Source organism: Sceloporus occidentalis, unplaced genomic scaffold (assembly GCF_023333645.1).
Source record: "Sceloporus occidentalis isolate IW3139 unplaced genomic scaffold, rSceOcc1.0.p SCAF_3, whole genome shotgun sequence".
Classification (NCBI taxonomy): Eukaryota; Metazoa; Chordata; class Lepidosauria; order Squamata; family Phrynosomatidae; genus Sceloporus; species Sceloporus occidentalis.
In genome coordinates this window covers 121,598,674-121,614,492 of record NW_028316983.1, presented here as the reverse complement: position 1 = coordinate 121,614,492, position 15,819 = coordinate 121,598,674, and the positions used below count along the sequence as shown (strand labels likewise).

The 15,819-nt window shown below is 42.3% G+C and overlaps 1 protein-coding gene across 1 annotated transcript in view; it reads left to right on the top strand.

Moving 5' to 3' along the window:
* The first annotated feature begins 501 nt into the window (after window positions 1–501).
* The window catches only part of LOC149316674 (discoidin domain-containing receptor 2), a 76,168-nt gene continuing 60,850 nt past the window's right edge, over window positions 502–15,819 (top strand). Inside the window, exons 1-2 of the mRNA XM_089516011.1 lie at window positions 502–550; window positions 14,552–14,654. Of these exons, the coding sequence (XP_089372137.1) occupies window positions 505–550; window positions 14,552–14,654 (149 nt within the window). The 5' untranslated portion in view covers window positions 502–504. The remainder of the gene's footprint in view (window positions 551–14,551; window positions 14,655–15,819) is intronic.

Below are 15,819 nucleotides of genomic sequence, written 5' to 3'. Positions count from 1 at the left end.
AAATGGAAGACACTTTTTTTAAAAAAAAATGGAGGACACGTGAAAAAAATTGCTGATTTTTAAAAAAATGTTAATATAAATGCATGTTTCTGAGGCTTCTATAGACAATTGCCCCCCAAAGGCCCTGGCGGCAATTGGCGGCAGGACCGGGCTGGGGCCAGTCCCAAGGCCTCGCCGGGCCACATCCGGCCCGCGGGCCGCAGGTTGCCTACCCCTGTCCTAAGCCATCATAGACAATACATTTCGAGGCCGCCAGTTTAGGAAGAACTATTTTATGTCAAAAATAACCCTTTTTAGTAAATGGGCCCAAGCTGTTTACAGTTAAAGTCTTATAGTATATTCTTCTACATGTATACTCTGTGAGTTATTTGCTAGGAAGTATTCAAGTCACTGCAATTTTAGTTATGTATTTATTCTACATGTCTTCTTATTTCTTTCTAGGCTAGCATATCTACAGAGCTGTGATAGGATCTGAAGATGCTTACATCTCCCCAGATACTGATAATGCTGCTGGTTCTTCCAAGTGCTGTGAAAGCTCAGGTCAATCCAGGTAAGGCATGAGAGTGCTGCTTCTGTTGACAGACCCAGATAATAACCATATTCTATAGACCTGAGGTTATAATAAAAGGTGTGTGTGAAGGCAAGGAGGTCCAGGGGGTGAGTGGCCATCTCAACCCCCCCCCCCCCAATATAATCAACAATCTAAGATATATCAACAATCTTAAAATAGGCAGATGACACCATAATACTAGTGGAAAACATCATAGGCTTGGAACAATTACTAAGGAAGATCAAGGATCAAAGTGCAAAGGCAGGAGTAATGTTGAACATAAAGAAAATAATGACTACAGGAGAAATACAAAAAATTAACCTAGACAATGAGAAAATCAAAATAGTTATAGAGTTCCCATTGTTCAGAATGGTGATTGCACTCAAGAAATAAGGAGAAGACTGGGAATGGGAAGGGCAGATACGAAAGAACTAGAGAGGATCTTGAATAATAAAGATATACAACTGAGTGCTAAAGTTAGAATAGTCCAAGGCATCGTATTCCCTATCACCATGTGTGGATGTAAGAGCTGGACAGTAAAGAAAGCAGACAGAATGAAAATCAACTCATTTGAAATGTGGTGCTGGAGAAGAGTGCTGAGGATACCATGGATGGCCCAAAAAGCCAAACAAATGGGTCATTACATACATTATTTATTAAAGATCAAAAGATCACACATAAATGTGTCATTGAGCAGATCAAGCCTAAAATCTCTTTGGAAACCAAGATGATCAAATTGGGGCTTTCGTACTTTGGCCACATAATGAAAAGGCATCAATCATTAGTAATGCCAGAAAAGGTGGAGGGATGTAGAAAGAGAGGAAGACGATATGTCAGATGGCTAGACTCAATCAGGGAGGACACGGACATGAGTTTGCAGGAACTGAGCAAAGCAGTGGAGGATGGGATCGTGGAGATATCTCATCTACAGGGTCTCCATGAGTTGTGGTCGACTCAAAGGAAGTTGACAACAAGTGTAATGGAAGGAGACTATGGGGGCTTGTCTCAGCTCAGGGATGTTCAATTTTCTTCCCTAAATTATGAAAACATTCTCCAAGATCTAAAAATAACTCAGCTAGTTCCATTTACCAAAAAGGGTCTTGGGCTTCTGCTTTTCATACAGTAACTTGCCACACTGAGATACCTGGGGTAAAAGCCTGACCCATAAATCACCACATGAGCTCACTATGGGCAAATGCCTGCAGCCTCCTACAGCACTGAACTGCTGTTTGAGGAAGTAAAAATATAGATATTTCTCCCAATTTTAAAAATTGTATCTAATGCTTCATGTCAGAGAATCAGAAAATCATAGAGTTGAAGACTATCCTGTTCAGAGAAGTGTTCCCAGGCATTGCGTGATTATTATTTGTTATTTGACATTTTTAATTTGTTGCCTGCTTTACTTTATTGTATCCTTTCCTGTATTGTTATGTATTATTTATATGTATTATGCCATTATTTCTTAAATTGTACACTATGAGCAGGTTTACTTTATCTATTTTATTGTTTATATGTACAGCGCTGTGTAAATCTACAGTGCTATCTAAATAAAGCATAATAATAATAATAATAATAATAATAATAATAATAAGTTGGAAGACCACAAGAGCCGTCCAGTCCAATCCCGTGCCATGCAGGAAATCACAATCAAAGAACTCCCAACAGGTGGCCATCCAGCTTCTGTTTAAAGACTTCCAAAGAAGAAGAATCCACCACTCTCCGACGGAGAGTGGTCCACTGTCAAACTTCCTGACTGTCAGGAAGTTCCTCCTAATGTTGAGGTGGAATCTCTTTTCTTGTAGCTTGCATCCATTGTTCCATGTCCTATTCTCTGGAGCAGCAGAAAACAAGCTTGCTCCATCCTCAGTATGACATCCCTTGAAATATTTAAACAAGGCTATCATATCTAACCTCTTAACCTTCTCTTCTCCTATCTTAGGAAGCGAGGTAAACATACCTAACTCCCTAAGTATCTCCTCATAGGACATGATTTCCAGAACCTTTACCATTTTGGCTGCCCTTCTCTTGTCAACATCCTTTTTGAATTGTGGTGCCCAGAACTAGACACAGTATTCTAGGTGAGACCTGACCAAGGCAGAATAGAGTGGCACTATGACTTCCCTTGATAGATACTATACTTCTGTTGATTCAGCCTAGAATTAGATTGGGTTTTTTAGTGCTGCATCACACTGTTGACTCATGTTCAACTTGTGGTCCACTAGGACTCCTGGATCCCTTTCATATGTAGTTTCATGAAGCCAGGTGTCCCCCATCCTATATCTATGCATTTCATTTATTTTGCCCTAAGTGTGGTACCTTATATTTCTCTACCTTGAAATTCATTTTGTTAGCTTTGGGCTAGCTTTCTAATCTATTAAAGTCTTTATGAATCTTCATAGAATCATAGAGTTGGAAGATATCACAAGGGCCATTCAGTCCAACCCCGCCTGCCATGCAGGAAGTTACAATCAGACAATCAAAGCGCCCCTGACAAATGGCCATCCAACCTCGGTTTAAAGATCTGGAAACCATGCCCTATAGAGAACGATTTTGATCCTGTCCTCTGGGGTACTGGCTACTCCTCCTAGTTTGATATTATGTGCAAATTTGATAAGTATGCCCCTAATTCTGTCCTCCAAGTTATTGATAAAGATATTGAATAGCACTGTGCTCAGGACAGAATCCTGTGGCACCCCACTGATCACTTCTCTCCAGGATGAAGAGGAGCCATTGCTGAGCACCCTTTGGGCTTAGCCGGTCAACTAATTACAAATCCTCTTAACAATTGCATTGTCTAGGCCACATTTTACTAGCTTGTTTGCAAGAATGTCATGGGCGACCTTGTCAAACACCTTACTGAAATCATATCCATAGCATTCCCTTCTTCTACCAAACTGGTAAATTTATCATAAAAATAGATCAGATTAGTCTGGCATGACTTCATTTTTAGAAACCCTTCTAAATGTTCACGGACTCTCTGTTTAATGAGAGGCCGCATCAATGGGAGTATAGTGTCTAGATTGAGGGAAATAATAATACCACTCTATTTTGCTTTGGTTATACCTCACCTGGAATACAGGGGGTGGTGAACAAAATGGGAAAGATCTGGAAACTACGCCCTATGAAGGATGATTTAGTGAGCTGGCTATGTTAAGCTTGAGGAAGAGGCCAATTAAAGAGGTGACATGATAGCCATGTTTAAATATTTGTAAGGAATGTCCATCGTTATTGAGGATGAAGCAAACTTGTTTTCTGCTTCTCCAGACAATGGATTCAAACTACAGGAACAGAGATTCCTCTTAAATGATTGCAAGAACTTCTTGATGATAAAATCTGTTCAACAATGGAATATGCTGTATCATAGTGTGGGTTCTCCTTTTTGGGAGGTTTTTAAGCAGAAACTGGATGAAGAGGAAGACTGCATTTGATGGATATAGTCAATCAAGGAAGCCAGGGCTCTCAGTCTGCAAGACCTGAGCAGGGCTGTTGAGGATAGGGTCACTTGGAGTACTCTCATTCATAGGGTCATCATAAGTCAAAATCACCTTAAAGCCTGTGTGGTGTAGTGGTCTGAGCATTGGATTATGATTCTGGAGAACAGGGTTTGAATTCATACATGGGCATGAACCCACTAGGTGGGTTGGGCAAATCACAGTCTCTCAGCCTCAGAGAATGGCAGAAACCTGGCAACTTGGCCATGAAACCCAATCCTTTGCCATGAATCCTACACCTTAGACAAGTCACAGTTTCTCGGCCTTAGAGGATGGCAGAAACTGCTGAGGAAACTTGGCAAGATGATGATAACAACAACAATATTTATTTCTTACCCACCTTCCCTATAGATTGAGGCAGGGAACAACAACAAATCAATAATTAACATCAGTTAAACCATATTAATTAAAACATGCAACAGTTTAAAAGAATGAATAAGACACACATTTTAAAACAGTCTCCATTTACAATTCACCATCTCAATTCATAATTTAAATTTATCTGGATAAGCCTGCTGAAAGAGACTGGTCTTCAATGCTGTTTTAAATTCAGGAAGCGTATTTAGCTGTCGAATCTCTTCTGGCAGTTTGTTCCACAATCTAGGGGCAGCTGAAGAGAAAGTCCTCTGGCTGACATTCACCAATCTAGTCCAGGAGTAAATCTCTGCCAGAGGGCTTGAGTGTACAGGACGGATTATAAGGGAGGAAACGATTCAGTCCTACTGGACTCAAATCATGTAGGGCTTTAAAGGTACTAACCAACACTTTGTACCTTGCCCAGAAACTAATTGGCAGCCAGTGGAGTGATTTTAAGATCGGTGTAATATGTTCACTCTTGGATGTGCCGTGTTTTGAACTAATTGAAGTTTCCGAACTTGTTACAGAGGTAGCCCAATGTACAACGCATTGCAGAAGTCCAGCCTTGAGGTTACCAGTGCATGCATTGCCATCTTTAATTCCTCCAGCTCTAGGTAGGGGCGCAGCTGGAGTAACAGCCAAAGCTGATAGTAAGCACTCCTGGCCATCGCATCTATCTGAGCTTTCATTTGGAGCAGCAGATCCAGAAGCATTGCCAGGCTGCAAACTCAGTCTTCCAGGGGGAGTGTAACCCCATCCAGGACTGGTTGACACACCTCCAAACCCAGGTTATGACTTTGACAGTAAGCAGCTCTGTCTTATTTGGATTCAGCTTCTATTTGTTTTTCTTCACCCAGCCTATTACCTCCTCCAGGTATTGATTCAGAGGAGACACAATATCCTTAGTGAGGCTGTATTTGAAGGCACAGGGAAATATATTTGGGTGTCATCAGCATACTGATAGCAGCCCTCCTCCATGCCTCCAAATGCTCTCTCCCAGCTGTTTCATGTAGATGTTGAATAGCATTTAGGATAGGATGACATCTAATGGTATACCGTATAACAGCTCCTTTTTTGAGGAGCAGCTATCCCCAAGCACTACCATTTGGAACCTACCCAAAGATAGAACCGGAACCACTGAAGCACAGTGCCTCCAATTTCCAAATGCCCCAGGCATTCCAGAAAGATACCATGGGCGATGGTATCAAACATCCCCAAGAGGTCCAAAAGCACAGGGACACACTCTTCCTGTCAGTGTTAAGTCAGAGATCATCCACTAAAGTGACCATAGCAGTCTCAACTTTGTATCCTGCTCTGAAGCCAGATTGAAATGGGTCTGGATGATTTGTATCATCCAAGACTGCCTGGAGTTGGAAAGCAGCTGGCCTCTCACTTATCTTGTCTAGAAAAGGGAGGTTTGATACTGGTCTATAGCTGTTTAGGTCCAGCATGTCAGGGAGGGCTTTTTGAGAAGTTACAGAGGAGCAAGGTGAGGTTTTGTGCATGGCTTGGTTCACTCTACAGGCTCCTGAGGATGGCAGGTTGATTGGAAGATAAGACAGGTGTTGAGTATCTCTCTTTCCTTCCCCTGTAATGATATGTCACCATACCGTTGCCATATTTACCTCTGTCCTGGACAACTGAAATGGTAGCCCCATTTTCTTTACACGTTATACTTTAAAACAGACAATAAAATAAGTTTAACAATTAAAACACATTAACACAATTCTAAAAACCATTAGGCAGCAGTTCCCAGTTTTTACACACCGGATGAATAAAACTAAGTGTTCCAGCATAATCCTATTCTCACTAAAGTGATGCCTTATAGCCAATTAGTTGGTATCAGGTTATGCTCCCACCACTACCCAGTCTTACATCTGCCACCTGACAGCTGGTTTATTATTATTGTTATAGAAATAATAATCTCCTGTGAAAACCCTGTGATAGGTTCACTTTCTGGTCACCATAAGCCCAACCAATACACTTTCTTATGGAGTCTCCCTCTTTGGAGGTCTTTAAGCAGAGGCTGGGTGGATATCTGTTGGGAGTACTTTGTGATTTCCTGCATTGCAGGGGGTTGGACTGGATGGCCCTTGGGGTCTCTTCCAACTCTAGGATGCCATGATAAGCTATAATCTTGTTCTTGTGCAGGAGAAGAACAAACCTCAACACTTTTCTCATTAATGAGTAAGACAATGAGGGCTTCTAGTGCATTTTTGAAGACAGCATTTCCATTTTTGAGGCTGTTAGTTATGCAAACCACTGAAGTGATTTTTATATAAAATATAGTTTTTTTGCATAGATTAAAAAAACAACCCTGAAAGACTAAGTGGGTTTTCTAAGTGGGTTTTCTGTATTTTTCATCAATCTGTTCCTTTTATGCTTGCACACACTCTCACTTTCTCTCTCTATCTCTAGCTCTGTGTATGCTTTGCCTCACAAAGGTGAAAGGGAGTAGTTTTGCTTAGAGGCTTTTTGCAAAAATTGTGGAGAGCCTGACAGCATGTATATAGGAAAGCACTCTTCCTTTTGCTCTATGTAAGGAAAATCTTGTTGTGGTTGCTCATTTCTCAGTAGCATGCTTCTTTCTTGTCAAGGATGAGAAATCTGACAAATATTATTTACTGTATATACTCGATTATAAGTCAACCTCATGTATAAGTCGAGGGGCAAATTTTGGGGCCAAAATCTTAGATTTTGATATGACCCTTGGATAAGTCGAGGGTAAAACTTAAGGACATGTAACAAAGGATGTAAAGGATGAAGGAAAGTAAAACAGTACCAAAGAACATACAAAATTCCAGCAGGCATAACTGTTTGTGCTCACATTAAAGGCTGGATGGATGAGAGAACAGAGGAGGTCAGTGTGAGGAGAGTACCAGATGGAGATGGGTGACCCTTGATGACCCTGACATCAACCCTTGATAGGTTGATGACACACTAGAGGTCATGTTATGCTCACAAAGCAGATAACTCCCATTAAATGTTACATCTGATTTCAACCAAAAACGTAAAAGAATTTATAGACCCAACACTTTCATAATATTGTCTCCATGAGTGGATAAAGCCACTGTAGTTAAATACTTCATATGAACCTGCAGTGTAAATTTACATTAATTTAGACCAGGTCTCACATAGACCATGTTGAATCCATCAGACCAGGTCTCATTGTTAGCTCTTGCAGTCTTAGCTCTAGTAATTGTCTTTTTAGTATTGAGATATGATAGAACAAATACATGGTCTCTAAGGTTGCAACCTTCTACCCACTTATCTGGGAGTAGGTCTAATTTATAAAACAGGACTTACCTTTCAACAAAATGTGTAGGTGATTATAGGTAGTCTAGAAGTGTACATTTTAAAGTTAAGACACTCAAGTTAAGATATTAAAAACAACTTAAAACCTTGGTATCTTCCCTGAGGAGGTGATCTTTCATGTCCTATAACGTGTTTGCTTTTTATTAAGTTTTAAGTAGCCACTCTCTTCAACTAAGATCAAAAGAGCTGCAATGCTGGATCTGATGAAAAGCCCATCTAACCCAGTGTTCTGATTCCAGCCATGAGTAGCTTAATGTTCCTAGAAATGCACAAGCAGTGCATAAATACAACTGCCAGCTCTCCTGTTCCTCTGTCACAGCATCAAATAATGAGATACTGTATATACTTCCCCTGAATTTGGAAGTTCCATTTAGCTGTCATAGATAATACTTTCTGAGGGGACTAATATACATGGTCTGGTCTCTGATAAAAAGTCATTTAAGACTCTGACAAACACTGCATCTTATGGCGCAAATTCCGTGTCAAATTATTCAGTGAGTGAAAAATTGCTTTCTTTGGCCCGGAACAGATGTGCCTTTGCAGTGCTCTTGTCACGTTTGAGGGTTGCCTGGTGGGTGGTGTGCCCACACGGCCGACAACCCTTGCATGTGATGAGGATGCCGCAGCTGCGGCACATCCACCAGACGGGGTGCGTAATGGTGACATCGCAGCTGTGCCGCTTCCAGATGGGACAGCGCAGCTGTGATGTCACCGCGCTGGCTCTGGCACTTTGCGGCGTCACAGCGGCGCCACAAAAAGGAGCCGCTTCCAGGCGCTCCTCTTTTGCTCCACAGCAGCGCTGCACAATTTGGTTGCTGCAGCGCTCCCATGGAGCAAAGAGAGGTGCCGGGAAGGCGCCTCTTCTGGCGGTCTGTACCCCGCCTTTTTCAAATCCCTGGTTCACTTTATTGCCAGTCAGTTTCCTTGAGTAGTCCCCAGCTTCTACGTTGTCTAGTAAAGATGTTGGCTGTGTGTAAGAAGTGCAAAGAAACATCATATTCCTCATAACATGTACCTCAGTTATCTCAGTACCTTATGTGCAAGTTACGGACAGAAGGTTTGGGCTTGAGTCCCGTGACCAGACAGTAAACACTGTGAAACAAGTGGCCCTTTGAGAAGCTCTCTTGGCAGCTAAGCATGAAAAAATAATGCTCAGGTAGCTGTGCAGGGCCTGCTGCAGCTCTTTGGCTGGTCTCTTGCAAATCAAAAGCAGTCACCATTACAGGCACTAGTAGTTTTCCACTTTCAACTAGCAAGAAGGTGCTAGGAAAAGAGCAAGCAAAATTACTTTATTTAGTTGTCCCTCCAGCATTTAGTCTGCTTGATCTCAGTGGGTTTGTGATTTTTTTAATCAGATACCCAGCTATGTGGTTTTAGAGTGGTGACTAAGGGCTAATAATCACTAGGATTTTTCCCTATGTCATTATAATGTACAGTGCATGAAGCACTCCTCACATCAGCTTCATGCCAGTTTTGGACTTATATCCTAGATTTCTTCAGATTGCTTTGATGATGGATTTTATGTCTTGTGGTTTTTTGATGTGTGTTAACCTGTAAATGGAGGACAGACCTTACCTCTTCCCTACACAGCAATCCTCTTTCCAAAGGTGAAAAGGGAAGATAGAAAGACAGCTTGCTGACCAATTCTATACTCTGAAGCTACTATACTGTGATTTATTTTGATGCAAGTGGCTTCAGCCTATAGACTGCTTCACATTCACCTACCTTTCTTCCTGCTTTCACCTTTCACCTTGAGGGAGTGGTTCCATGAGGAGCAAGGAGAGAAGCATCCACATTATCCACTCTTTTTAACATTTCCCAATGCACACTTGCACAGCTCTGCAGCCGCAACACATTTTCCTTAGGAAACAGTTCCTATTCAATTTGCATGACAAGAAAAAAAAAGATTGTCCTGAACCCTGGTATGTTGAATATTTTCCAGTTATTTTCCAGTATTACATTACAGACATCCTCAAAAAGATAATTTTTCACAGATTATCTTTCAAAAACTTGCTCTTTCAGCTGTTCTGAATTATACCCAAAATCTGTATATTTGACCTGTAGACCTCTCTTTTGACCACATGTTGAATTAATGCTTCTGGCTGAACAGTAATTTAAAAGGGCTGAAAGAGTGGAGGTTTGTTCTCTGGTTGAAATAGATTGGGAAGGGTAGGTTTTCACTTTTGAGGGAGAGGCTAACACTTGTTAGGCTTGATTTGCTCTAGGGCCCATTTATTTGTCTTTTTAGCAATCTACAGTATCCACACATCCACATGTCAAATGAGTTGACTTGCTTCCCATCTAGTTTCTTCAGTGGATGAAACCACTGGAGAGCTCATCTGGAGTTTAAGGGTTCAGTGCCACCAGTATGTTGATGACACCCTGTTAAAAGATTTTTGTGTTCTCTTTCCCCCTCTTTAGATAGATAGTGAATTCCTGTATGCAAACATACTCTCTCCCCCTCTCTTTCGCTCATTCAAACTAACCATTGACTTAGGTCATTCCCCCTTTGGGACTAACTGACATTGTCTCTCAAGATTTCCTCCTGAGATGTTGTGTTTCCATCTTCCTGCTCTTTTTGGAAAGATGGTAAGATAAATATTTCTTTTACCCAAACTACAGTGGTACCTCGGGATACGAAATACCCAGGTTACGAAATTTTCGGGATACGAAAAATTCCCATAGGGAATTATTGTTCCGGGTTACGAATGTTTTTTCGGGTTACGAAAAAACTTTTGGTGCTTTTTTCGGCTTTTTCGCACGGAATCGCGGCTTTTCCCCATTAGCGCCTATGGGTTTTTCGGCTTACGAAGCCTTTCGGGTTACGAAAGCGGCCGCGGAACGAATTACTTTCGTAACCCGAGGCACCACTGTATTCACTAGTTAGATTAGGATATAGATTCTATGTAAATAGAGATTAAAGCCATTAGTAAACTTTTGGTTTAGAATCATAGAGTTGGAAGAGACTACAAGGGCCATCCAGTCCAGCCCCCTTCCATGCAGGAACTCTCAATCAAAATGTACCCAACAGATGGCCATCCAGCCTCTGTTTGAAGACTTCCAAGGAGGGAGACTCCACCATTCTCCGAGGGAGTGTGTTCCACTGTCGAACAGCCCTTACTGTCAGGATTTTCCTCCTAATGTTGAGGTGGAATCTCTCGGACTGATGCAGTGAGTAAGGATGCCATCTCTCCTCTGAATGTCTGTCTTGGGGTGGTAATAGACTGGATGAGGGAAAACTGACTCAAGCTGAATCCAGATAAGATGAAGGTATTCATTATAGGAAATCCAAGCCTGGGTATGGAGTTATGTCAGCCAGTCCTGGATGGGGTCACACTTCCCCTGAAAGACTCTATCTGCAGCTTGGGGGTGCATCAGCTTCAGCTGATACGCCAGCTGCGCCCCTTCCTGGAACCAGGAGACCTTGAAACAGTAGCACATGCACTGGTAACCTCTCAATTGGACTCTTGTAATGCCCTCTACATAGGGCTACCCTTGTGCCAAGTTCGGAAACTTCAACTTGTACAAAATATGGCAGCCAGGTTAATTACAGGTACTTCTTGTAATAATAATAATTTAATAATTTGTTTTATTTATATACCGCTATTCCAAAGATCATAGCGGTGGACAGCAACTAAGCTAATTAGCAAGTAAGCTAATTTGCCCCCAACAGTCTGGGTACTCATTTTAGCGACCTTGGAAGGATGCAAGCCTGAGTCGAGCTTGGGCCCTTTTGCTGGTCTTGAACTCGCAACCTTGTGGTTTTGAGTGAATGGCTGCAGTACAGGCATTTAACCACTGCGCCACCAATGATCACCTAACATTGGTTTTAAAATCCCTTCACTGGCTGCCAATTAGTTTCCTGGCAAGGTACAAGGTGTTTGTGATTACCTTTAAAGCCCTACATTGCTTGGGTCCAGGATACTTAAGGGAACGCCTTCTTCCATACTGTCCGTCCTGCACTCGGGGAAGAATCTACTTCAGCCCAGAAAAATCTAAACTAACCTCAGTTACCCAGAGGGCCTTCTCCACTGCTGCTCCGAAGCTATGGAATGACCTGCCGAAGGAGATCCGCCACATTTCTACTCTTACAGCCTTTAAGAAGGCTCTTAAGATGGATCTCTTCCGACAGGCCTTCCCTACCTAGTTCCTCTCCCTGTTTATTGTGATTCATGTCACTCTGTCCCCCAATTCTTCTCTTAAATTTAATGGGAAGAATTAAATTAAAATTAATTAAAATTAATTTCTTGCCTCAAGAAGAAGAGCCCTCCCTCCGTGCTAATTGTCAACATCAGACCTGGGAGGGAGTGAAAAAGACAGGCCCAATTCCATTAGGTCTAGCTGTGAATTCTGTGGCTTACATCACTCTCTTTTGTCTTATTTTATTTTATTGTATTCTCTGTATTTTTATTGCTGTAACCCGCCCGGATTCCTTGTGATTGGGCGAGCTATAAATAAATCATATTATTATTATTATTATTATTATTATTATTATTATTATATTGGTGTTGAATAGCATTGGGCCCAGGACAGAACCCTGTGGGACCCCACTGGTCACTTCTCTCCAGGATGAAAGGGAGCCATTGTTGAGCACCTTTTGGGTTCGGCTGGTCAACCAATTACAAATCATTTCACCAATTAGACATAACAGAAATGGATGCTGTTAACACCACCCATAACAACAACAAAACAGTGTAGTAGAGAAAATAAGGCCTAAAACCTATGATTTGAATGAAGCTGTTCCAAGAATTTCCAGTATCAAGCTTTAGATTTCTGGAGAAGAGAGAATGTGAATAGCAATAGCAAGTACATTTCTATACTGCTTATCAGTGTACTGTACTTAAGCACTCCCTAAGCAGTTTACAGTGTGTAAGATAATTGTCCCCAACAATCTGGGTACTCATTTTAGCAACCTCGGAAGGGTGCAAGCCTGAGTCAAGCTTGAGCACTGAGTTGAACTTGCAACCTTGCGATTTGTGAGGATATCACATGGGAGGAATGTCTCTCAGTTTTGAAAGAAAAGAAAGTAGGGCCAATTCGAAAATGAACGTTATTATGCAAATGGTTATCAAATGCACAGAAGAACACAGCACCCATCCCAAAGCCAAAGTAGGGTGAATGCAAAATAAATTATCATATGAGTACGTACCCTTCATAGTCTAGAATTCGAATTAGCATATCTGCACATGCGCAGTGAGGGCAAAATCGGATTGTGTCCTTTTTACACTTCCCATGGTTTTGCCTTGTTTCACGTTATTTCTTCGTTCATTACCCCTTATTTCACGTTAGTACGCAATTCACGTTATTTCTTCATTCATTACCCTTTATTTCACGTTATGTAGGCAATTCACTTTATTTGTGCATTCAATTCATGTTATTTAGGTAACTCACCAATTCAAAATCAGTCCAAAGCCACCTTGTACTTGGTTTGAGCATTGGACTATGACTCTAGAAGGCAGGGATCAAATGCCATTGGGTGGCCTGGTGCAAGTCACACTCTCTCAGCCTCCTCAGAAAATGGCAATGGCAAACCCCGTCTGAATAAACCTGCCAAGAGAACCCAAAAAGTGGGGTGGGGGTCTCCAGATGGTTGTGTGTGAGTGAGACTGTATCTGTGCCTTTAAGTCCCCAGCTATGTGGGAGGGGGGAAGAGAAGGAGTCCCTCCCATTTGGGAGAGCTTGGCTGCAGTGAGGTTGTGGGGCACGTGGGTCCTCTCTGGTTGTAACCTGGCCCATTGAGAGTCCCATTGAAGGCAATGGCAAAGCCTCGTTATGAGTTGGAAGAGGGGAAAGGGGAGGGGAAACTGGGCAGGAACCAGAGCTGGCGACTAATGCTACATCCACATTGGAGAAATAACCCAGTTTGGCACCACTTTAACTCTTTGTGGCTCAAGGCTATGGAATTCTGGGAGTTGGAGTTTGTTGTGAGCCCAGAGCAATACCCCTGAGGGGGGGGGAAACACCCCCATTCCCCAGGCTACCCCACTCCCCAAAAAAGGAAGAACTCTTTAGGGCTAATAAAAAGGGGGAGGAGGTTTTCACTCTTTATGACGCCCCCTGGCCCTGGAGGAAGGAAAGAAGGCAAAAAGGTCCCTGAGGGGCACAAGGGGCCAGGAGCAGGGCAAGCCCCAAGCCCACCATTTTGGGCCAAAAGAGCTTGCAGGACGCCTAATGGAGAGCCTTTCCCCCCCACTCTTTCCTCTGTCAAAAACAGCTGCTTTTGCTCCCGAGGAAAACCTAGGAGTCCCGGAAGACAAAACAAAAACAGAGGATCATGGGAATTGATGCAGGGGAATACCAGGGCCACAGCAGACATGCATATCAAACACCGCATTGAATGCGAAGTAGCCTGGGAATAGGATTTGTGAATTTGTTAGTTCACTGAATTTACTTAATTTTGGATTGCTGTGAAAGTGCATTAGGAGTGCGTTCATAATGCCAGCGAATGCGTGTGATAACCTTTCGCTCAGTAGTGTGAATACATATGATGGCGTTCAGGGTGACATTGGATTATACTTCCAATATCCGTTGTGTGATAACGGCCTGAGTGAGTGGCTGCAGTACAGACATTTAACCACTGCGCCACCAGGGCTCCTACTGTCAAAAGAAGCTATGTATTCACAAGGATAAACAACAATTAAACATACATATGGGAGAATCACATTTTTATTTACAGATTTTTAATTTGATCAGTGTAAAAACACATGCTTTGTTTGGTTTAAAGGTTGTAGTTTTATTGCTTTTGATATAACCTAAATAAAAATAACTCTCTCAAAGAATTATGGTTAAGAGTGATATGTGGTAATCACTTTCTTTTCTCTTCTTTTCCTCTCTGTAGCTATCTGCCGGTATCCACTGGGCATGTCAGGTGGGCATATCCCTGATGAGGACATTTCTGCTTCTAGCCAGTGGTCTGAATCCACAGCAGCCAAATATGGAAGGTAAGAGAGAGATGTAACTGGGGTGCATCACCAAGTCCAGAGGGATACTAATTCCCTCTTCCCTTTTCAAGCCCTCTGGGTCCAATAATACATTAGTCATCTTCCTTATCTTTGTTCTCAGTGAATTAGAACCCTCTAGTACCTTTCCTTTGGTAAGGATTTATAATATATTGGCCAAGAAAGTAATTGTTCACTGTCTACCCCCTACTGGTATCAGAAGTTGACTGGCTGATGATGCCTAAACCCATTCTGTGACCCATCAACGTTTAGAGTCATGCCTGCTGTTTCTTGATGGATTCTATCTCCAACTTGGCCATGGCCTGAATGGGGGGGGGGGGGGGATCACCGAATCCCCTCTGCTGCTGTAAGGGACTCTGAAACCAATCCTCATTTCACCTTTGTGGCTTTGTTTCTCACCAGCAGAATATTAATGGGTCATGTTCTCAAAGCGCCCCATGAAGTAACTTGCTTTCAAATGGTTCAAGGAAAGTTATTGGCACCAACATAGTGCCGATAGTCAGCCCTGTTTCATGCTAGGTTTCAGATACTCACTATTAGCAGCAGTAATAAATTGGACTAAACACATGTCTTTGGAATTAATCATTCTCTTGTAATGAATAGTAGTTTTCAAGGTTGTTTGCTGAAAATTACTTGCAACTACTGCTGTGAGCCCTTGCATATGGGATAGGGGAGATATGAGGTGATGGAGAAGGCATGGGACTTTTAGATTAGCATTGTGCAATGCCCAGTGTGTGTGAGAGCCAGGATAGCTACAGTCCAGGCTGGGCACTGCTAGCCTACACAGTGCTGAATTAATGGTTTGTTTTTGTTGTGTGCCTTCAAGGTGTCCCCCACCCAACTTATGGTGACCTTAAGGCAAATCTATCATGGGGTTTTCTTGGCAAGTTTCTTCAGAGGGAAGTTGTCATTACGATCCTCTGAGGTTGAGAGAGTGTGACTTGCCCAAACCAGTGGGTTTACATGGCTAAGCTGGGGTTCGAACCCTGGTCTCCAGAGTCCTTGTCCAAGACTCAAACCACTACACCATACTGGCTCAGTTGAATTAATGATACTCATGCTTTTTTCACAGTCTGTTTCACCAGCAACACCATCTCCTTCAAGTAGCTATGCTTTACAGTAAGGACAGGTAACCTCCAGTGAACTA